Below are 24,923 nucleotides of genomic sequence, written 5' to 3' on the forward strand. Positions count from 1 at the left end.
AGATCACCACGAGCCAAGGGGAGGGTTGGGGGAGGGCTGGGGTTAGGGAGAGACTGTGGATATGTAGGGGGAGTTTAGGATCACAGGAAAGATGGTTAGGGATGCATAAATGGCTAGGTATGGGGCTGTAAGGGAAAAGCCATTCAACCTGCATGCATGTACCAAATAGCTCAACACACTCTTAATTGAGTCTGGCCTATGATATTGCGCCTACTCCCAAGATCTGCCCACCTAATGCTCGCAATCCTGTCCTGTCTCCTTCCTATCCCCTTAAGGATAAACCCGCATGGATGAATGTGATGTAGCAACATAAATCATGATAGAGACAACAACTACAATAAGCCATGCATGATGAACACACAATTCACGTGGGACAAATGGAACATAAACAGACAATGACAAACACATAGCCTATTTCAGTTACCCTACGAAGTGCGCCCCATTGCCTAAAATGGAGAAGGCATGTGGCTCTCACAGAAATTGTTTATAAAGATAGTCCAAAATGTTGCTCTGTTCTTTCACAGGAAAAATATATGCCCCCAAAAACTGCCCCGGTACCTTGCGAGACTAGTAGCAGTGTTGTAGGAAAGAAATCGTAGTAAGTGTTTAAAAGAAACTACCCCACGGCATCACAGGGCTTATATGTATGCACTCAGTCTTCAAGTTCTTAATTCCCAAACATATGTTACTCAAGCATGATTCCACATGGCACCGTAATGGTGCTGTACTTATCTTTGGCTCGGGGAGCCATGCAGCGTCCCTGAGCAGGTTGCTGAAGTCAGTGAATTCCATACTCTGTCTGCTTCAACCGGAGTCACCTCCGCTACCCGGGCAAGGAGAGAGCCTTATTTTCTCCTTTGTGATTGCTGTGACCGGGATCAGCTCAGCCTCGCCAGTCTCCCCAAATGTCCGTCTCTTGCCGTCATGCGTTGCACCCTGCCTGTGCTCTTGAAGGTCAAAACAATCAGCATGAGCACGGGCAGGTGCAGATCTTTTCAAGCCCCGGCAGCACATGCTGAAGGCACATTGCCACTGTAGTTTCCCGGCCCTCCGGCGCCCACAACTCCTCACAGATCTGCTTTTATTGCATTGAGTGGCAGGGCAGTTTATGATTGCGCTCCCTTATCCAAAATATCTGTGAGCTCATGTTGTATTAAGGATTTCAATGGAGCTCTGAGACCCATGGTGGGGACCTACCTTCTCAAAGATACTACGCAACTGGGCATTCGGGTGCGCATAAGATGCCACCTGTTGATGCTCGACGTTAGGAAAGGTATCTAGTCTGCTTGCTTTGTCAAGGGCCGACGCAAGCTCCATGAGCTCTGCTTGTTCAGTCAAAGTCTGGCATTTGGTAAACTCCTGTCCCCGCCAACGGCGCAAACCCAAAAGGGACAGGAACCCATCATTGAAGAAGCTCATCCTGGACTCAGGGGCGTAGCTCTGATCCAGCGATGTAGCCAGTGCTGAAGTGGAAATACCAATGGGAGCACCGAATGCCTCTGTGAGCTCCTCATTGGGCTTCGAAAGGGCCGAGATCTGTTGTGTATGACCTTTCTGCAACACCTTGGCACTGGTTACTCCGGGCGTGGACGTCAATAATCTCCCTGCCATCGACGCCGGAGTTGCTGTCACTGCACCTTTTTCAAACAACTGTAACATTTGCTGATTGGATTCCTCCCACTCTGCTCTTGGTGCCCCCTTTGAGGGATAAGACTTAGCCCTCTCGTCGGACAAATCAGAGTTATCTCGCCTATGTCGGAGTGAGACCTCTTTTTTGAACTTTTATGCTGTCAGCCTTCCCAGTCATCTTTTTCTCTTTTTATCAGGGTGTGCCCCTCGGTATCTGAGGATTTAGTGGCTGACCCAGCCAGTGACTTTGAAGGTGATCTACCCAGCGCCAGTTCAGCTGAGCATTTCCTCAAGGTTCATTGATTGGCACAAGCCACATACATCTCCGTCCTGTTCCACCCTTAGACACCACATACAAGAGATTTGTTCCGTCTATCCCTTTGAGAGGTGGCAGAGCAGCATTTACGTTGCGGTTGGTGGTAGTCTCTGGAGCGTTGGAAGGACTGATAGTTCCTTTTATTGCCCGGAGAGTAGTAGCCGGATCTAGCATACCCTTTGGAGTCTTTAGTTGAAGACAATCTAGTTTAACCTGAGGCTCCCCGAAAGGGACGAAAAGACCTTCTGCCTCGTAAGGAAGTTAGTGACTGCTGTAAGGAAGGCATGGTATTGAAGTAAGACAAACAACCACAGTTCAAGGGTGTTTATTGAACTTTTAAATTGGTGTGATAAACACCGATCTAAACCTAAATCTAAGATGGGAGCAAGATACGACCGACAAATAATAAAGAATGCAGTCGTGGTGGAGTTTTGTCAAAATGATAGTGCTGATACTAAAAAAACTATTGTCGATCCTTACTGCTAATTTTACAAATAGTGTGGGGTAATGTTCATAAAAAAGAAAGACCTTATCTCCACACAAAAAATGAGAGACCTGGTGATAAAGGAAGAAAGAAACTGGATCCTAAGTGGAAGAGAAAAGGTAAGGAGGAAGGGGAAGGAGGGGAAACTGAGTCTTCTTTCGAGGAAGAGGATATTTCAGACCCCTGTGACAACGGTGCAGCAGATACAGCCTTGCCTTCGTAGGTCAACCCCATTACCAATCTGTTTAAACCCAGTTTCTGCGAGATCCACAGCAATAGTTATGCTATGGTTCGAGGCTTCTTCACCCTTGCATACAATTGTCATGGCTTCCTTTCGTCATCGTTCGGGTAAATGCTCCAGGATGGGGGCTAGCCGGTGCCACATTTCACAGTCATACCGGGCTACTATGGCTCGATAGCTGCTAATCCCAAAACACTCCCTTCCCATTGTCCTGCTGAAAAGCTAACAGCCCAGCGTACAGTAAGGTTGGGAGTGTTTTAGAGGTTATAGTGTGATGATTCTGGTGCGACCCTTGAGGTTGATCTATAGGTGAAGAAACAAGAAATGGGTGAAGTGCAGTGCCTTGTGTCTCCTCGTGCCTTCCACCCAACCCTCCCCACATCCCCTAGGTGAACTGGCTGGCAGGCAAGCTGGGTATATGCTCACCTTGTGCTTAATCTTTAAAGCAGGAGTCAACAGAATGTCATCTGTCTTCCAGTTACTTTACTGAAAGAGGTGCCCCAGACCTGCTGCGGCGCACCTGATGCGACTGGTAAGTGTTCATGCTTGGCGCAATTAAATATGAAATGCTATGTCCTTTGCGCTGTGGTTACTGATCTTGCTGGTTGCACGAGTATTGTCCTTCTAATGCAGCGCTCTGCATTAATGTCTTTAAACTGCAGTGCTGTAGTGCGCATTGCTAGAAGTTCCTTTAAGTCCTTTAGCAGCTTGTGATGTCCGCTCTTTTGCCAAGCGTTTCTAACAATGTCATGTCCTTCCTTTCTTTGTTGGAGGGTTCCTGCCGTGGAATGCTACCAGCCAGCTGGATTCTGGAGCGGCCACCAACGCGGAAAAGCTGGAAAACGTAGTAGGATGAAGCACGGAGGTAAGCAGGTGAAGTAAGGGATGAGGAGGTGCGCGGGGAGCAGTTAGAACACTTCTGACATGCTGTTCCTTGCCTTGTAGGTGCCGCGGGAAGCCATAGTGGAATGCTGTCTTCAGTGGCGGCGAAATGTACCTTCAGCGCAGAGTCTGACGTAAGTATAAGCAGCAGAGTATGAACCCGGTTAGGTAAGAAGGGTCGCCATGTACCATGTGGGGCTGGAAGTGCAGGGCAAGTGTTACGCTGCTTGTCCGCTGCAGCCGGAGAAAACAATAAGCAATGGGTGTGGCCCAGGGTGGGGTTTATAAAGCCCTGTGCTGCACCCAGCACCACTAGACCACCATGGACAAAAAGTGTGCCCTAAGACGATGATGTACAGGAGAAGTTGTGAGGCGAAATAGGATAAAAAAAAGCATCCTGGAACACTGCCGATCGAACGGGATCTGGGAGTCCAGAAGCGGCTGCTAACTGGTTTTAAGTAGCCCCAGAGACCAGCTGCTCTTCGTGGCTTGCTGATACCACGGAACTTCTCCCCACACTGTGGGTGGGCCATGGAAAATCTCTTTTCAAAAAGTTTTGTACAAACTAAATGAAATAAAAAAAAAAATTTAAAAAAAGGATGTCTTTGAATGGACCCGACAAGAGCCATCTTGGTTCTTACTGGGCATCCAATACTGGGGGCCATTTTGAAGGTAGCGTTACCAGTTCTATGATGCAACCTGTGCCAACCAGCCATTCCTAATGTCCAGGCTTTCACTACACTATGAATTCTGCTGGGGATCATGACAGCTAGAGCCTTGGCCGCTTTTACAGTCGCTGCCCCGATGGCGAGTACCTTTTTGCCGAAAGCATCTATTTTTCTTCCTTCGTTTTCCGGGGGTGTGGCGCATTTCTGCTAACACTACGGATTCCACTGAGGGCTGAGAAGTGAGGCACTTAGGAGTCGTGTCCGGTGCTTTAAATGTTTTGTCCAGCCTACCTTTGACTACTGGTTCTGTCAAAGGATGCTTCAGGGGTTGTAATACCTCCTGCCAAACATGGCCCAGAATGGGTATAACAAACACAGTTTTTGGCGCTTCCCCATGTGATCGAAAAGAAAAGTCTTTCTTTTCCTCTGCCGGTGTTAAACCAAATTCTTGGCACGCTTTTGAACCCATGGCATGAAAATCCCCATTGTCGTCTGGCGGAGAGGGCTGGGACTTCTGCCTCCACTTGGTCTGCATCGTCTGCATCCCAGGTATCAAACTGGCATAGGGAGTAAGTTGTGGTGGAGAAGTCTGTATCCTTTGGATCAGTGTTGTGATCTGTGTCCACCTTCTTTTTAGTCCCCTAGCAGCGGACTACCCCTACATGGAGGATGGAGTCTAGGGAGGATTGAGACCTGGCCGTTGAGCATGGGCGTTTGGTGTGGCCTCGGTGCGGGACATGCGCCCCTAACCCTTCTGTTGAGCAGGTTGGGCATGTTGAATTGGTGCCGTTTGGGTGGCACTCTGTGCCTCTCTCTGGGCAAATGGACGACGAGCAATATTTTTTCTTCGTCGATGAAGAGATTTTCGTGGACGACTTGTCCTTACATTAATCTTTCGCTGGTGAGGTTGCCCTCAACGATGAGCGGGAGGCTGACACCGTGGTCTGTAGTGCACCCTCGCCTGGGTAAGACGTGGACTATGTTGAGAGATGCAACCCTGTTTTGGGCGTCGCTGCTGGGTGCCACTTCGCTGATTGGGTCGTCAACTGATTGTTTCTCCGACAACTGCGTATTTGTGGACGGCGGGCCCTCGTGGCTTACCGGTTTCTTTTGAAAGGGAGACTGCGATCGCTGGGCTGCATGACTCTGGCTTGTCGAAGATTTTGCCTCACCTTGGGTAGATGGAGTTTTCTGCTTTTTCACAGGTCACTCTTCCAACCTGGATTCATGGCTGGATGCAACCGCTTTCCAGAGGGAGTGGTAGGTCTCCCACTCCTTGAAGAGCCTGCCCCTGATGAAGTGTAAGGGCAGTATATGGAGTCTAGATGTCTATCCCCTCCAAAGACATTTTTTAGGCTGCACATACCACCGGCTCTAAACAAGGATTTGTTTTAGACGCTGTGGTTTCCATGTTCATTGCCGATGCAGTCGAAAGGTTGCTGTGTCCATTGTTTGCTTTTGCTGACAGATTACTTAATTTTTTCGTAGATGAAGAAGATTTCTCTCTGGAGAGAAGAATGCAAGGATTCATATCAGCTAAAAAGATGGTGAAATCTGAGGGGAATCTGCTGGCGTCAGAGCTATACACTCAACGTCCTATTGATAGAGACCAAAAGCACCCACAACGATGTGGGTAGGACACTCAAGGTGGCAAAAGTTTTTTCCTTAGGAAAGGTATTAAAATAAGTAACAGGGAATTCCCAGCCTGACGAAGGGGAATATTCACAGCATGTGAATCTATGAAAGATCCAATGCTGGAGAAAGATTGGATAACATAATGATGGGCGAGCATAGAACGCTTTCCTTAAGTAGACTATATCTTGATGGTGAGGAAAGGGACGACAGCCAAGCTGGGGGGTAAGGAAGTCAGACAAAGAAAGGGAAGAAAACGAAAGAGCGCGTGCGGTTTTTCGATAGATCCAAGCATAGAAAGAGAGCTAAAGTGGTCAGATTTAGAAGACCCAAAAGAAAAACCACCAGAACTGACATCATACTCCGAATGACCAAAAGCACAGTCGCGCAGCGCAGGGGATATATCTTTTTTATTTTATTTTGTCTCAGGAGGATAGCTCAGTGGCAACATGCTCGCCTTGGAAGCAAAACGGCACGGAGCAACACAGGTTCAATCCCCGGGTCCGCGCTTAGAAACCTCTGGGTATTAAGCACATTATAAATAACCTATCATGTCATTTATTTTAAGCCATTTAGTTCTGCATATTCAACTACCACCTGGACACTGTGGAAGATTCCTATAAAGGTGTGTCCATAATAATCAGGTAATCTGCATAACCAATCCATCCCACTTTAAAACTTCCTGTTTTTGGGAAAGCATTTAACTTCTCTACAAATATGCTACCAAAGTCAGCAAGGAACAAACTTAACAAGATGGGCGCAAAAGAGGGTACCCCCGTTTTACTCCCTTTTTTCATAGATATCAGTTTAGACATTTTACCACAATTATCCAACCGGACAGATTTTACATGAATAAAGTAGATGTTCCGGCATACCCATATTTTCCAGTTTAGCCCAGAGTTTAAATCTATCCACTATATTGAATGCAGAAGAGAAATCTACAAACGGTAAGTATAGTGGTAGCTCATCTTTACATTTGGCTTGTTCTATAAGAGTATTTATGACAAAGATGTTAATATTAGTAGAGCAGCCCTTTCTAAAAACCAGTCTGAAACTTACAGATGATTTTTTCTTTGGCTAGCCCTATGTTAATATCCTTCAGGATTATAGTGCAGAATATTTTACTTGCAACATCAGTTAATGCAAGACAGCGATAATGATCTTACACGTTTCTTAAAGACAGGTACAATATGTTAAGTTCTCCACGATTCAGGTATAATACCTGAATCTATCATCTTCCCATACAATATCACAAGAATATCAGTCCAAAAGTCTGGATTATCTTTCATGATTACATTACATAGGCCTTTGGGGCCAGGAGCCCTAGAGGATTACTGTTTCTTAATAATAGCTATTACCTCATCTAGGTCTATGTTCAAATTAAGTATAGTTTTCTTTTCTAAGGAGTCACCTTGCCAGAGAATGTCTCACTGAGATAGTTTGCCCATATAGTCTCATTGATGCTGCATTGCAGAAGGAGCAGCATTGTTGAGCGGTGGAAGTGTGGCAACACAAGAGTTACAGCCAATGCAGCCTAGCAATGTAGGGTACTGTATGGATCAAGGGTGTGTGAGACAGGCATGGTATCAAGAGAGAGACATACTCAAAGATCTTAGTTTCAAAACCTTTATTCACTAGGGTTTCCGGGTTGGTGTAATGCCTAACTGGCCCCAACCCTAAAGCAATGGTTCCATTAACTGGTGTTCTAAGGGCAGCCGGTGTTTGAAAGTCCAAAGTAAAAATCTGTCTGTGTCTAAACCTATGCTTGCACTCACTCTTTGACGAAATGTGTTAGGAAGTCTCTTAAAAGATAAATATAGTGGTTCAACAGAAAATAGGAAATCAAGATTGGTTTAAGGTGGTCTTCTCACCCGATGTGGGTTGGTCAGCTTCATAAAAATGACTTCAATCAAAAATGGCTGTTCATAAGACCTTATCTATAGTTCTTGCAGCTGTCTTACACTTACAATGGCTTTAAGTTCGGTGGGATTCCCTACACCAAGCTTTAGCTCTTCCAAGGTAAAAACACAACCAACATAAATATACACATTTCCTCTCCAGGCTTCTCGTGGTTTCCTTCTCGAAGTTTTAACTCCTTTACCATCAAAAACCAATAAGTACTCAACTTCGTTAGGTCTCTCAGGGTTCCCTTCCCCAAGATTAGGCCCTCTTGGGTTCAAACACAAGTTCAGCCTGGGGCTCTCAAGGATCTCTTCCCAGAGCATAGGCCCCTTTTAGTTTGAAACACAAGTTCAGCTTGTCAGGATGTGCCTTTCTCTTTTTTATAAGTTATTTCACACACATTTCACTTGTGGGGTACAATCAGAGACTTTCGAAACCGCCAGGTTCGGTGCTCCTCCTAGGCGTGACCACTCAGATCTGTAGCCCCTCTCTTTATTCCTTGCTCTCCCTTTTCAACCTTTCACCTTTAGGTGCTTCCTGCACCCGTTCTTGTTGTCCTTTGTTTCCTTCTCGTGCACACTTGCCCCTTCCTTGCCCTCTCATGCACACTTGCGCCTTTCTTGCTTTCTCGTGCACACTTGCATCTTCTTAAAGTCTTTACTTTCCGTTTGCGCCGCTAGCGCCTTCTCTTTCTGTTGCTTTACTCGTCTATATTCTTGCGCTTTGTCTTTTCCAGATTTCCTTTCACTTTTCCGCTCCTTGCCGCTTTACCAGCTTTCTCTCGCTTTTCCACTCCGTGTCGCTTTATCAGCTGTGTCTTTCTCCCGCTCCGCTCCAATTGCACGATCCTGGGTTTTCTCTCACTGACATGAAACTCACTGGGAAACGTCTCATTGACGAGCGGTTCCTAAGGATACACAGGGTTGAGATCAGGGTCACACCACCTGTCTCTCGGATACCCTTAGGACAGGCACAAGTGCCAAGGGAACAAGCACTTTCTGACCACCAAATGCAAGATGCTGGGTGCCTCCCACCGGCTCCTTGGAAGCCGGGCTCCCTAGCCACGCTTCAGCCCCTTCTCACCACCGGGCCGGCATCTCGGCACAATGTTCTTCTCCAGGTTTAGGGTCCTGCTACTCTCTGCTCTTCGGCCTCTCTGATCCTGACAACATCCTCAGCTCACTGTCTCCTCTGCGAAAAAGCACCTTTTATAGTTGAAAAGTCAAGTTGAGTCCGGTGTGAGTGGCCATCATTGAATGCTTGACCCAACTTGACTCTTAGTGGGACAACTTGAGTTCTTTCTATAGTAGGTTTCCCGTACTTTCCCCATGTTGTTTCTATGGGTAATCTTCACTGATCTTCGATGCATCTTCCTCGTCTCAGTATTTGCTGGAAATGGGAACTGGGAGATGGGGTGTGATTGAAGATACCCCATGAAGGCTGAGGGAGAGGGATGTGAAGTGTAATGGGATTCGAGATTAGATTGAGTTCTTGTTACCCTTTTAGGGAGTTGACATTGAGTATAGGAAAATCTTCTAATCTTGTCTTTACTTAAGGGAATGGTTGCCCCCTTCCTTATGTCTGCAGGTTGATCATAAAAACAGGGGTCTTGATGATATTCTCAAAACAAGAACTTTGTCTTTGTTTTATTTGGATCTTCTTCCTTGGGCAACTGACTCCTTTCTTTCTCCCTCTTGGGTCATAACTAATAGGATGGGTATCAAAGGCCATGACACCTGGATAAGTGAGTTGTGGCAATCAACATATCCCATGAAGGTGTTCGGAACTTCCTCCTCCTCTTCCTCCTCTATTGTCCCGTCAGACTACTGCGTCTCGCCTGGCGTATTCCCACTAAGACAACTCCGGACTCCCCTACCCAGGTGATCCTCCCTCGTCCACCCCGAGGGTTGGATCCAAGAGCAATGGCCCTCCCCAGGCAACCTGAAAAGAGGACTCTCTGGGTCTGTATGGGAGAACACCCCAAGGTTTCTCACAGTGGGTAAAATATTTGGCCACAGGTCAGGAAATGGACCTAGAGGACAAGGCAGATTGCAAAACCTTCAAGGGGGTGGAGGATTTAATGGAGGACATCTGCAACAATGTTGGAATTGTGGAAGGATAGGGCATATGGGCCGAACATGCAGAAGTAGCGGGGGCATGCAGCAGAACTGGCAAGCTTCAAGAGGTGGCATGGGCTATTCTCCACATTATAATACATACCCACAGGAATGTTATGCTCAAGATCACACGCAAAATCAGACATGTGCGCCGCAAATACCGAAAGTGCAATAAGTTCTATTGCAATCAAAATTGCCACAAGGGCAACCGCAGCAAGCACCTATGCAAACACAAGTACAGGCTCAGCAAGCACAGACACAACAAGCAATGGTGCCACAATGGAATGCGAATGCTGGAGTCCTACAAGCATCCACACCCAGGATAGGGAGGGTGAACGTGGTAGGAGGAAATCCTTTCACAGGTACAGGGATGAATTTAGATCCACAATTGGAAAGCCCACAGAGCGACCTGATGTTTTCAGTACTATCAGTGACACAGACCCGCCCAAGAGGAACCAAGGGTCAGGGTAACGATAGGAGTCACAACATTTTCAGTTCTTGTAGCACTGGAGCAGCTCATTCCTGTGGTTGAGAGGGAAAGTACCAAATGTCTGGCATTGCCATGAATCCTCAGGGATTCTCTGGGGCTATGAGTTTAGTTTCTTTTACTGATGACTTACCAATTTCTATAGGAGAACATGACGTGTCTATGCCACTATTGTATTCTCGGCAGTCATGAGTTAACATATTAGGTAGTGACTTGAGGGCAAAACTAAACACGACGATATCTTTGACAAAGGGATAGTGTGTTCCACTCCAAGGATACATCACATGAATATAAGAGAATTCATATTAGCATTTACAAGCCAAAAAGAATTACGAGGTGTCCCTTTAGACTCAGTAGTATTTTTGTATGGAGTAAATATTTTATTGACATGGCTTCCTAGACTGGTAGGTAAATTGTTGAGCATACCTGACAAATTTTTGTTTAGACCAGAAATACCTATGGATGATGGAGGACAAGTCATCCCTTTAGAACTAGAAGCAGCAGTGGTAAGAGAGGACAGGGTGGTTGTTCATGGGACAGATGAGGGAAGAGGATGGAGAGCAGTGATGGCTCTTGGCGAAGGATACAGACTAACAGACTTGACAGATGAGTTGAATTACTATTTTTCATAAGTCTAACCTATTGGATTAAAGTTAATAGAGAGATACCACGGAGAACGGCATGGTAAAAGAAAACTTCATTTTTCAGGAAGATTTAGAAAAGATGCCAAGCATCTTATGGCCCAATAGTCCATATGACACCAGTCTATTGAGTGGCAGAGGAGCAGTTAACATTAAGCTCAAGCCTGGAGCAATTTTTACACGAGCAAAGCAGTATCCCATATCCAGAGAAGCAGACAAAGGTATATTTGAAACCATTTCCACTTTAGTACAGCAGGGAATACTGGTGCCATCAGAATCCCCATGTAACAAGGCTGTGTACCCACTGAAGAAATCACAGGGAGGTTGTGGAGATTTATTCAGGATCTACGTCCCCTAAACAATATTGTCCAAGCAGAGTTTCCCCTGGTTCCGAATCCAGCTGCGATATTATGCAACATCCCAGCCAAAGCCAAATATTTTATCTGGATAGATTCTTTTTTTAAAAGCCTTCTTTTCAATTTCCCTTCACTAGGACTCTCACAATTTAACCTTGTTTTCATATAGAAACCACATACTAAATTACCTCAGGGGTACTGTGAGTCCCCCTCAATCTAAAATATGGTCCTTCAGTTGGGCATAGGTAACGTACAACTTAAGAGCACAATCATTCAGTACGTGGATATACTAGTGTGTAGCGAGACAGAAGAAAAATGCAGAAAATATTCAGTTCCGCTAATGACAATGCTAGCAGAGAAAGCATATAAAATAAACAGAGATCCTGTACATAGGACAGCTAATCTCTCAAGAAGAGAGAACAGTGGTACCTGAGAGAGCATAAGCAAACATGAAGACTCCAAAACTTGAGACCGTGAAAGAAATGCTACATTTTCAGGCCTGGGTTTTTGATTATAGTACATATATTCGACCACTTTTAAAAGGACTTAAGGAAGCACAGATAGGTAAAAGTAAGATAACTAACATAGACGAGATTACTGAAGGATTTGAAGAATTAAAAAGGGTGATTTGTACAGGCCCTGTGTTACGATTTCAGATTATAACGAAGAATTTTACTTCTCCCATTCAAATGGAGAGGTAATGACAGCAGTCCTCAAATGTGAGAAACCTGAAGGTGTCTCACCCACTAATCCCCGGGGATCTGTCATCCAGGTGGCCAGGACAGAGCCATCACTATTGGATCCAGTTCCTGGGGGTGAAGCAGTGCGGCAGGATCACCTGGATGAGAGGTCTTCGGGAGTGGAAGTGGGACACTGAAGGTTGAGACGCAGTATTCCCTTTCCTGTAAGACCTTTTCCCCATCCTCCCAGGTAAGATACCTTGAAGTTCAACCCCTCCCCTATTACGACATGCACACTTTCTCACGGACAGTTCATCGTGAGAAACAACGGACTAACACCAGAGCCGTATACCTGACATGTCCCAACACCCTGGTCAGGCAATTACTAATCATTACACACACCTGACTCCCATCACACTCTGAGCGAGGAAAAGCACATGAGGGAGCAGAAATTCCAAGGTGGCGATTTAACACAAGGAGAAAGGCGGCGAGACCAGAGAGGGTTGCAAGGAGGGAAGTACCCTTGACCTCTAGAAACCGTTATTTTTAAGAGCCTTGGAAAGTGAGAAGCCTAAGACCGGGATCTGAAGCTGAACAAGCCTATGCTTTGCATCAAAGGTATCTCGGGCACTCTGGTTTCGATAACTCAGGCCGGGAGGAGCAATTGCCGCCGTGGTACTGTCCTTGGCTCCTGCAAGAAAGCAGCACCAGTAGAAGTAGCACAGCCGGCAAGTCTGAGAAACCGATAAAAAAATCAGCTTGTGTTTGAACCAAGGTTGCAAGCAGCAACATTGTATGAAGAAATACACTAAGGAAAGTGTTTGAAGCACATGTAATGAGAGGTGGAAACTAAAGGAGTGAGTGTACTGTGAAAAAGCCAAAACATATACCGTGCACAGTGTGGTCCAGCGCCACGTGAGTGCTCATTTGAAGGTCTCTGTTATGTATCCAACTGAATGGCAACTGCAATGTAAAAAAAGGAACTTTGTATCAAAGTGGTCCTGTGACGGGTTGAGCTAAACCTGTGCACATTCGAAAGTCTTCAATAAGTATAAAGGGAACTGCAATTGGTCCGAGCCAGGCTTATGGAGACTAATTGGAATTGTAAAATAAAGGGATCTCATCCCAGCTGAGGGGTATCCGGGGTGAACCGTGAGTCACCTGAGAATGAATGTTTTTGGAATCGTAAAATAAAGGGGTTCTGAGCCCGGCTGAAGGGGATTCAGGGACAGACATCAACATCATTTAGTTATAAGAAGAAAATAACTATTTTTGTGTTGTACATCAGGCCCTCCGAAGCAAGAGACTTTGATGGAAAAGAGACTTGAGCACAGGAGGCCCCGATGCTGAAATTGGAACTGTATCCTCGTGTCCAGGAATCCAGGGTGTGCTTGGCTCGAGTGACCCACCTTGCGCCGTACTGAAAACATGGGGGAGTGAGGCCAACGACCCAAACATCCTGATTTATCATTTTCTTTTTCATGCATAGTACCCCGCACCATTTGTATTGTATTGTTTGTTTATTTATTTATAGAGCGCACCTGGCCATTAAGCAACTGGGCGCTTGCAGAAAATAAATCTTAGGTTACAGGTACATAAATATGTTACATTTCTTATGTTACAGGATCATATATCAAGCATTTCTTATGTTACAATGTCGGAAGACTTACAAGTGAGATATGTTACATATATCAAACATTTCTTATGTTACAATGTCGGATGATTTATATGTAGGATATGCTACAGTTACACGTAATTTACAATAAATGTACAGAGTATTAGGTGCAGTTAGGGCATTGAGCAGTCGTTGGTGTTAAACCAGAGTTTGACGTTAGCTTTGAACACATGGAAGGAAGGGGTGGCTCTGAGTGCATCTGGGATGGAGCTCCAGAGATGAGCTGCTAGAACTGGGAAGCTGGACCCACCAGTTCTTTTCAGTTTAAAGTTGGGGACTTTGATGCTGTTTGAGAGGGCCTTTCTGATGGGTCGTTCAGAAGTGTGCTTTGTGAATTTTTCTGTGAGGTATGCAGGTGCTTTGTTGTTCAGACAATTGTGTGTAAGGTTCAGAGTTTTAAATTTGATACGGTCATTGATGGCCAGCCAGTTGACGGCTCTTCTATGGACAGATATGTGTTGCCCTTTGGGAATTCCTAGGCTGTTCTAAGGTAAAATTAGAAGGATTGGAAATAGTTGGACTGCATTCTTCATTGTTTGATGGTCGTAGCTTGCTCCCACCTTAGATTTAGCTTTAGATGGGCGTTTATCACACCTCTTTGATAGTTTAATAAACATCCTTGGTCACTTGTGGCTGTCTCACTTCAATACCATGCCTTCCTTACAATGGACATAAATCATTAGCCTACTATAGTGGGATTTTAAACTCTAATGAAATGACATCCTTGAGAGCAATCGTTAGCTGCTGCTGCTTTCGCGATTGAAAATGCTGCAAGTATTACAATGGGGTGCTCAATGAGGTTATTCGTCGAGCATTCCTTAATTGCCATTTTAGAGGAACCCAAAAGTATATTGACTACACAAAGAGAAACAGGGTTTGAAGTAATTATTTCAAATCCAGAGATCAAAATTGTTAGATGTAGAGTAGTGTATCCAGCGACATTCATACCAGAACCAGTAGGGAAGTGAAGGAGGACTATGTACATGACTGCACAATGTATGTTGAGTTCTATGATGATATTTCCCATGTTGGAGAAAATGCTCTCGAGGGGAGGGGCGGGGGAGAAATCTATTTATTGACGCTTCTTACAAATTTACCGATTGGAGAAAGACATACGGGATCGGCAATAGTAAAATAAAAAAAGAATGGTGTATTTCAAGTAGTGACAAGTGTGAGACTGCCTTCACATTGTTCAGCACAGGCTGCAGAATTAGTGGCGCTTACTGCCGCATTCCAGAGATATTAGGATGATGAAGTGACAGTGTACTCTGACTATGTGACATCAACCGTACACGCAGGATTGTCACGCTGGAAAAGGAGGGGTTTTGTGCGCACATACGGCACACCAGTGCAACCTGTGTCTCTATTGGATGAATTCATGAAGGGACTAAAGCTCCATTGACTATCGCCGTGGTGAAATGCGCAGCCCATAGTAAGAGGGCAGACATGATTTCTTGCGGTAACAAAGCTGCAGACTTTGAAGTGAAAAGGCCAGCATATTTCCCAAATATTTCTGATTCTTAAGTCAAAAGTGTTAAGCAAATATCAGGACGATGTATGATGGTAAAGGAAGGTTTTATTATGTTATCCATCTTACAGTTAATTGAGCTACAAGGTCGAGTTTCACAGGAAGAGCAGGACTTATGGAAGAGACAGGGGTGTTGTTTATCCCCCACTGAGGCTATATGGAGACAGGATAGTACTATAAAGCCAGTTATGCCTATAGCATTATTTAAGGCAGTGCTGGAGCAGCTTCACTACCCCGCGCACAAAACTAAAGAGAATCCAGCTGCAATAATTGCAGAAGACTGGTTTTCACCAAATTTGTTAGAACACGTGCCACAGTTTATTGTGAACTGCATTGTATGCAAGAAGTTCACAGCAGGACACACTTTGTGAACAGTGAGTGGAGCAATCCCTAGACTGAAGGGGTCCATTTCAGCATCTCCATATAGATTATGCGGATATGTTGCAAACATGTAATGGTTACAAGATACATGTTAGCTGTAGACTGTTCCCTTTTTCAGATGGAACGAGGCAGGTCCATGTATGGACCCCAATGCCACATGTGCTGCCAAGCTTCTCCTATGTGAGATTTTTCCTAGATGGGGTGTGTTTAAAGTCTTGCGGTCTGAATGGGCTGAAATTGTGTAAATGAGATGTTTAGACAGATAGCTCTCCTATTAGGCATAAAGCAAGCAGACATTTTTATATTCCCATCACCAACAGGCGAATGCTATTTGTAAGAGATTAAACAGACTCCTTAAGGAAAGGATAGCCAAGATTAAAATAGGTCTGAAGAAGGGATGGCTATATTGCCGATCCCTTGCTCTGTTTGCCTGAAGAAACCAATATGGCTCTGATCACCACCTGACTCCTCATGAGTTGGTGACTGGACACCATATGAGGGTGCCCGTTGCTCCTCGCACTCAAATAGAAACTGATGCCCTCAGTATTGCAAAAACTTTAGGGGATGAGAGCATTATTATTTAACAAATATGACCACTAGTGTTTCTTTTATTTCTAAACAGGTAAAAAATCAGAGGGAAGGGTCGAAGAAGATTGAAGAAGACAGTCAAACAATTAGTTCTATAGACTTGCTAAAGCTACCTAGTTTGTACCCTGGGGACCAATTGCATGTTTGGAGCTTTGTACGCACTTGAAATAAGCCCCACTTTGAGGGACCGTACCTAGTAGAGGGGGTCACTCCGACCGCAGTGAAAATCAAAGGAAGTAGAGCTTGGTTACATTGAACGCCGTAAGACTCTACAAGGGAGAGACCCTGATCCCTCTGGCACCCGCTGACAGTGAAGCAAGAAAAGCAGTTCCATGAATGATGACGAGATTGGCTACCAAGAGCCAAAACAAAGGCTCATCGAAATAAAGGCAATGTGAACTTTCAAAAATGCAGTTCCAAGACTATTCTAGATAGGTTAAAGGGACAATGTTTTAAGCCAAAAAAGAAAAATAAAAAAAGAAGAGCACAGAACACTTGATATTGCCTATAACAATAACGGTGCCCACATTTCTGTATGCTGTTTTTACTTCCATTCTTCGGTCTTACCCAGCTTTGGTGAGACGACACGTTGATATTGTCACATTTTTGTGAAATTCTAAAAACTTATTATTTTGAGGATTATTGAGATCATTTTACAATTCCTATTATAAAAAAGTGTGGTTTATCAAAGTGACAAAAATTACACGTTGATAAAAAAGAATGGGAATTTTCCAAGTTATAAGAGACACACTGCCAGCAAGAAGAATTATACGGTTATTTGGAATATTGTTGGTAACTTCATTCTGCACAATGATTTGTCTTTTCTACATTATTATTGTGACATTTTCTCAAATAATGAACAATAATGCAGATGAAGTGTTGAGCAATGAGGCATCTATTTGTATCCCTAATAAAATCACAAGTGATATTTTCCTTGATATTTCCAAATTATCTGATTTACGAGAGATGCTGAAGAAGATCATGAGTATATAAATACATACCTTGATAATTCAGCCCATTTAAAGAATAACATGTGGTATCAGCACATGTAGGAGCTGGGGAGGAGAACGCCTGATGAAAGCTGCTATGTTTGTTCTCTCCTCCCTTATGGCATGAGCACTGCCACAAAATGTATCGCAAGAGAAATACCTGTTGATGCAAAGTGTCACAGCCATCTAGCAGCGTGGATAACAAGAGGACAATTTGAAGGAAGATGGGCGACCCTACGATGGAGGTCAAGAAAGACATTCCCCTATGAAGATGCATATATAAAAAAACAGAAAATGGAAAAGGACCCAAATTGGAAAATCAGAATTGCTCATGTACTCATTGGTATGACTGGAGACCAGATAAGGATTGTTGAACAAAAGCGACTGGGCTGTGCAGGCGCATGGCAAACGACAGGATTGCCAGGATGCTGGGAGAGATCTCAGCTATTAGTATATAGACAAGTAGCAACCAGCACAGTATGGGAAGAGACAATGCTAGCATGCAGTGCACATTTATTGATAACAAAACCATTACAATGGTGAATGATTAATGCTTGAAAGAATGGACCAAGTATTCAAAATTATTAACATCGGTTAAAAATGAAACAGGCCCTGTATCCACACTGCCAATGAAAAATACAACATTGTGTTTCAGAAACAGGAGTTTGACCAAAGTTGGAGAAAATATAGGATGCAAGTAAATAATTGATGTACCAGGAATGAATGGAGGAACTGCTGTGCTAATGGACCACTACTGGGCGTGTGGATCCAAAGCTTATATGCAGCTGCCAATAAATTGGGGAGGAATATGCTCTATAGTGATCATACATGTCCCTGCATTGGTGATTCCCCAAAGTGTTCTCCATAGCGACGATTTTCTGAAAATGGATGCACACCAAAGAAAGAAGATGTTGCTGATCTTCTTCGATTGAAGAGCGAGAACTATTTCTCAGCAAAATCAATAGAAGCCTATGATAACATCCCAGATGAGCATACATTGTTCAGTAGAACAGCAGTAATATCTACAGCCATATTCATGCCAGGAACTCAGACTGCAGTGAATGCTAAGTGGTTACAAATAACCAGGTGGGAGCTGTTACAAACACAACAATAAAAGGATTCCATGTGATTAGAGAAGAATTGAGGGCCATCAGACTCATGACCCTTGGTCTTTATTACAGCAATGGAAGATGGCGTGTGCACCAAGATCGGGAATTCTTGCTGTACATACACACCTACCCACGATGGAGAAAATGGAACCCTGACAGAGGCAATAACTATGCTGTAAACACTGCATACGAAAATGGAGGAAGCAGTAGATTATACCGAAGATGGTGACTGGTTCTCATGGGTTTCAAACTGGCTACCGAATGCCTTCAAGCTGCTTCGAGCAATACTAGTTTTAGTATGGCTTGGATTCTGTCTTGTAAGAATAATCATAGGATAATGCAAGAAGACATCAAAGAAAGCTCTTGGGATGAAGATAATGATGGACGTGAATGCTGCGACTGATGAGCGCACACAGACTGAAAGTAGCACCCATGAGCATCTGAAAGGAAGTTCCCAGGCACCCCCAGAAACAAAGTATAATTTCCCCAAGGATCATAAGAACTATTTGGGATGTTGGGTCTTCTGTCATTTCGACTGGGGAGTGTTGCCATATGACCTGGAGTGTGGATGAGCACATAAAGAATGCATGTGATCTGAGGGGGGTGATGAACATATGGATTCCGAAGAAACCACAGTGTGAAGAAAAGTTGAAGAAAATTGAGGAGGTAGTTGAGGACTCGACCAGAGGGGGGAATGTAGAGAGCCAGATGTACACGTCATCTCTAGTGACCGCCCCTCAAATTTTGGAAGAACAAAAAGGCACTGTGCATGATACCAGGTATCATCCCAATACTGCATCGAAGACATGAAAGACATTAGGCGCTCAGACAACTGTATTGAATGTACACCCGCACTGATATGGTAGAAGGATGTCTGCAAACATCATTGAACATAGAAGAGCTATAAGTTAAATCTGACCAGAGTAAAGTGATGTCAAGAAGAGAACATACAAGACACAAACGATATGCGTACCATATGTGATACTAAAAGAATGAAGATGTAACTGAAGTAACAAAGTAAATATTCATGTGAATACGAAGAAATCATATACACTGAGAAGATGAGTGAGAAGAGATGCAGTGGATGTACATACGCAGAAACGCAAAGTAGATGAGACATATAGAAGCTTGCTGCAGTAGAGAATATAACACCGGTAAAGCGGCCATGATGAAAAGATGGACGTCGACTCTGTATAAATAGTAAGCAAAAAGCCTGAGGGAGCGAGCCCAAGGATGCAGAGCTGACAGGCGCTGGAAAAGAGCTTTGTAGAAGGAACACATAATATCTTTTGGCTTGGATCAAGGATGCCACATCAAGAAGTAACTGAAAGGCACAAAAGGAGTCGAAGAGGATAAGCTACATACGCACAACATATTTCTCTTAGATTAAGTAAAGGCGTGAACATTTGCATGTGTCAAGTATTGAATGTTAAAAGATGCAGAAAGCATATGCAATACTGAGAGGCCAAGAGGAGTAATAGCACCCAGTATAATTGAATCAAATAGCAGTAAATAAAAGGTCATGTGCTCTAGCACCTTGAAGCGTCTCATGTGCTAGATGGAATTACCAATAATAATCTCGGACCCAAATAACCAGACACCCACAAAGAATATGGAAAAATACGACTATTATTAGCATAAGAATAAAGTAAGGCAATCTGGCAAATAAAAGGCAATAATTCACACACACACTCAAATGTGATTATACAGACTTTATACCTCGATATGCGTCATCTATGATGTCATCCTACGTGGCAAACTGTAAAACCTATTCAAGGGAGGTATTGGTTAAGGGAACATATGTAGCTATAGTATGTATAAGTGTTAATGACTTCATTGATTGCCCCTTATCTGGTGAGAACACCTTGAACCACCTCTAAATATATGTAATACTGATTATAGTAGAAAAATGGCAGCGGGTTGGCCTTTGCAACATTGTATAGCATGTTTCTACATAGACTGTCTGATTGATTGGCATGCTTTCCCAACCTTGGAGTTTACGCTTGTTAGCAGCACGTAAGCAAAACGATACTCAGGTGCCGAAAGCAACATCAGACTACTCCCTACTTTCCCAATGAGTCCATCATCTCTCGTCGGTCCGGCCCCAAGCCAAGGCTTCTCCTTTGTAGTTGACCTTTAAGCCTCTTCTCTGTTCTGGGACATTCAAGGGAGTGTACGCACACAGTTATCTTTGTTTGGTCTTAATGAATAGCCCTTGTTTTCGACTTCTGAATCACGTGTTTGGGAGACCACAAATGTGTCCATCTCAACTTTCTATTTACTGCCATTTGATTCAATTGAGCTGGGTGCCATTACCATTCTTGGCCTCTGGAAACTTGCTCACTCTATCTTGTATAGGTTTTCTGCTTCTATAATTGTCTACTACTTGGCTCTTGCAGATGTTTTCTTCTTTGCTTAATCAAAGAGAAATATGTCTTGCGTACATGGCTTATCATTTTGACTTACCTTGTGCCTTGAAACATCATCCTTGATCCCAGGCCAATAGACTCATCCTTATTCCTCACATTAAGCGGTTTCCAGCGTCCTCTGACTCTGCAGCCCTGGTCTGTCTCTGAGGTAGCTTGATTGGTTTCAATACAAGTCCAACGTCCATCTTTCCATCATGGACGCACTAGGCACATTATGATTTCCTCTGCAGCAAGCTTCTATAGGTCTCATCTACCTTGCGTTTCTTCGTTTATACACTTATTAGTCAGCAGGTTACTTTATCTTCTTTGCATATATTATTTCTTCATATTCGATTACATGTTTCTCTTGTTACTTCAGTTACATCTTTATTCTTTGAGTATTTGCATATTGTTTCAGTACGTCTTAGTACATTTCCTTCATGATGTCACTCTGCCTTTGCCAGATTTCACTTATAGTCTATGATGTCCAATGGTGTGTGCAGACATCCTTCGACCCCCTCGGTGCAAGGGTACATTCGATATGGTTGTCAGAGTGCATATCGTCTCTCATACACTCAATGCGGTATTGGTAAGATATCTGGTGTCCCACATAGGGCTCTTCTCCTGCTGTTCCATTATGACAGAGGTGAGGCGGGCGGGTGCATTCAATGACGTTCCGAGCTGCTCCTCTACATTCAGAATGGACAAAATTGTGGTCTCCTCACACATGGTGCAAGACTGGAAAACAAGGCCTATTCATTAAGCTCCAGCCAAAGATAGCAATGTACCTTCACTGTTTTAAAATTCCAAAGGAAGAGAACAGTCAGCAAGGTCAACTACAAAGAAGCAGCCTTGGCTTCGGGCCTAACTGATGAGAGATGGTAGTCTAATTGCCCAAGTGGGCAGTGGTCTGAGGTTGGATTTCGTTTTGCTTACATGCTGCTAACATGCCGAATGCCCAAGGTTGGGAGAGAATGCCAACCAATCATGAGGGCCTATATGTAGCAATGGGCCATACATTGTTGCAGAACCCAATCCGATGCTATTATTCTATTAATCTGTATTATACATACCAGATAAGGGGCAGCCAATTGGGTTACCAACACCTAAACGAAGTAAAGGTATATATGTTCCCATAACCAATCCCTCTGTTCGATAGGTTTTTACTGTTTGCCACATAGGATGACATCATAGCTGATGTACATTAAGGTATAAAGCTGTTGTGTAACGGAAATGAATTTGTGAGTGAGTGAGCTGCAATCTGTTTCTTCGCCAGGTTTCCCCTACTGTATTGAGCTGATAATAAAGTAGTATTTCGCCATATTCTTTGAGTCTGTCCGGGTATTTGGACTGAGATCTTTTACTGGTAATTCCATCTTGCAATTGGAAGGCTTCGGGTGCTATTGCACAGGGTCAGTGAAAATTGTTCATGTGGTACAAAGAGAACATAAAAATAAATAAGGGACACACCAACTGGTAAATATTTAAAGAGACAGATTCCCTTTGTTGCACTACAGTTTTCTTTGCAAAACGTTGTCATTATAGATTATTGGGAAAAGGTTTGTTTGCTTATAATTTTTTTTTTTAAAGAATTCCACTGTCAGGCCTGCTGTTGAGGTATGTTTGTAAGATTGTGAAAATTGGGTGGATACCTTTGCTTGCAAATTATTGATACAGGTTACCTACTCCTTCACATGCAATACAGTGTATACATTATGGGAAGACATGACAAAGGACATGCATCTAAATCAATAGTTTGGGGATCCATTCTTCTACAAGGTATGAAGGATTATTTCTGTATCATCTGGAAGTAGCAAGACATGTAGGTGGTTTTCGTTGTGTCCTCATTTTGAGATCCTCTGTTCTTCCCGACGGCACTCAATTTTCCCTCCCCAACGCACTCCCCTTTTATAATCTGTCTGTTCCTTTGGCATCAATTAACATCATTCTCTCTAATTTCCTGCATCCTCCACTGTGCAGTGTAAGCACCTTCTGCCAAGCTTCATATCCTTTCAATGTACCAGCAGCTTCTAGAGGTTGAGGGTTCTCCCAGACTTCCACAACCCAGACCTAGCACCTTTAAGAAGCCATCAGGTTCGCCTGGCAAAAACCACCCAGCTTTAGAGCGCTAAACCATTCCTTTCATCACAAGTACTTCGGTTTTTAATGACAGGGCCGTTCTCGGTTCTTTCACATGGGGGACAACCGGCTCCCCAAATACAAAATCGATTCCTTTGTCCATTTAAAAAATCAATTGTGGTAAAATTCCATCCACCAGTAGATAAAGCAAATCTATCTATGTCCCTAAATGTTAACAACATATTGTGCAACCTCAGTCTATTTTTAACCACAAACCATTGACATATTTCAGTCTTTCCTTCTAATATAAAACTTAACATGAAGTGTATGAAAAATGATGGTGACACTGTGTATGTCACAAGGGAGATAATGCAACATTCATTAAATGAGAGCATGTTTTAGTGTTCACCATCTCAAAGAAATGTGAACTGGTGATCTAGAGACTTTGATCATGTGCATTTAAGTCCTCTTTTGATTGCAAATACACGGTGCATTTCCAGAACAGCGACCTGTCAGTTTCTCTCTCTGTGTTAGTTCCAGGAAGTTTAGTCTGTTACCTTCTATACAACCAAATGCTTAGGATTCAAGCCTGTCTGTAGGAGTCCACCAGCCCAGTGTAAACTACGGCCCATTCTTACCAACTTTGTAATGCACACAGCCCTCCATGTCCCCTACGGTAGTCCATCCTTGTTTCTTTTCCACCTCAGGGTCATTGTGAAGAATCTTGTTCCTAAGCCAAGACAGGTAATATACTCTCAGCTTGTTCCTTTTACCTAGGAAAGAAACAGTGGGTTGTGTAAGATACAAGTATTCTGAATTCCTTATTGTACACATTGGAAACGTGCAGTTATTAAGCAAAACAGTGTTAATCACTACGTTAGAAACAAACATCTTAACCATTGACAATATATCAGACAAGTGGGAAACAAACATGGAACACATGCTAATTTATGTTCAAGTCTAGAAATTGTACCAGTTTAGCCGTATTGTCTAGGGATTGGCTTATACAAACAGTTAACCTGCCACCTTAGCCCTCACTATCAGTAGACTTGAGCACATCTTCACTCAGTCAGGCCTCTCTTTAATGAGAGGCCCCACAGCCTGCTGATACAAGATTCATGGTCTGATGCTGTATAATTATAGAGACGTCGATAAATGTGTCAAACAATGTAAAACAAAGGTATTAACAGCTGCCTACACAGTGCCTTCAAGAAGGATGCACAGCTTAAAATAATTAAGGTGTGCCACTTTAAGGAAACCAAAGCATGTGAACTTGTGTTCAAACCACACCCTTGGCTCTGCTCCTGCCCATGCTCCCCAAGCCATTCTTTCCTTAACAAGCTTTTGAGTGGACTGTATGCAATTGTCTTGCGGAGAACGAGGGATGGCAATAACGTATTCCTAAGTTCCATTTCCTTTGTACCAATACCCGTGGAGGATTACCTAAGCATTAATATATGAAGGGGCGTGAGAGCATAATAAATTATATTAAACCAAAGAAGTTAAGGACTGCATGTCCAAAATGGGATTCAGACCTAGAAATGTTGATCAATGTGGCTGCCCTGAAAATGATGTTTAGAGGTATATAATGCTGAAAGTCAGTGGAAGATGCCTATGCCCATAGGGGTGAAAGTCCGATACATCAGAAAATAGATGGCTCCGAGACTTGGAGTCCTGAAGTATGGCAATGGAAACTGATAAATAATCTGTTGGATTTTCAAACGGGCTTAGTTCCGGAAAGACACACATATAACCTTATGTGAAAAGGATGGTGAGCTAAAGACTCTGGTTGAGACTCTAACCTGGGATATAGGCCGGTAGAGCGCAACTCCCAGGATCCCCCTTGTTTGTACATATTAAGTAGCTTTGGGTTTTCACCCTAAGTTACTAGGGTAATCGAGACGTGGAACCCTTGCTCACTGTTTTTAGAGAGACACAGCTCCACCTCACTGATGAGGCCCAACCAGGCCTAAACACGGGCCTGGGGTTGCTGTTGGTACTCTTGTTCAGAAGAGAATTGCCTGGCATTTCGGTGCTGGACTGCCCTTAACTGATATGTAATGGACATTTCTCTTCTGTGAAAGGATGATGAGCTAAAGACACTGGTAGAGACTCTAACCCGGGATATAGG

At 43.7% G+C, this 24,923-nt stretch overlaps 1 protein-coding gene across 8 annotated transcripts in view; it reads right to left on the reverse strand.

The window, feature by feature from the left end:
• The window catches only part of MINK1 (misshapen like kinase 1), a 2,066,166-nt gene that overhangs the window by 87,317 nt on the left and 1,953,926 nt on the right, over positions 1-24,923 (reverse strand). For all 8 annotated transcript variants that reach the window (XM_069644001.1, XM_069644014.1, XM_069644008.1 and 5 more), the window contains one exon: positions 23,431-23,565. In XM_069644001.1, the coding sequence (XP_069500102.1) occupies positions 23,431-23,565 (135 nt within the window). The remainder of the gene's footprint in view (positions 1-23,430; positions 23,566-24,923) is intronic.

The sequence above is a fragment of the Ambystoma mexicanum genome, chromosome 1p, assembly GCF_040938575.1.
Source record: "Ambystoma mexicanum isolate Mex_15411 chromosome 1p, UKY_AmexF1_1, whole genome shotgun sequence".
NCBI classification, from domain to species: Eukaryota; Metazoa; Chordata; class Amphibia; order Caudata; family Ambystomatidae; genus Ambystoma; species Ambystoma mexicanum.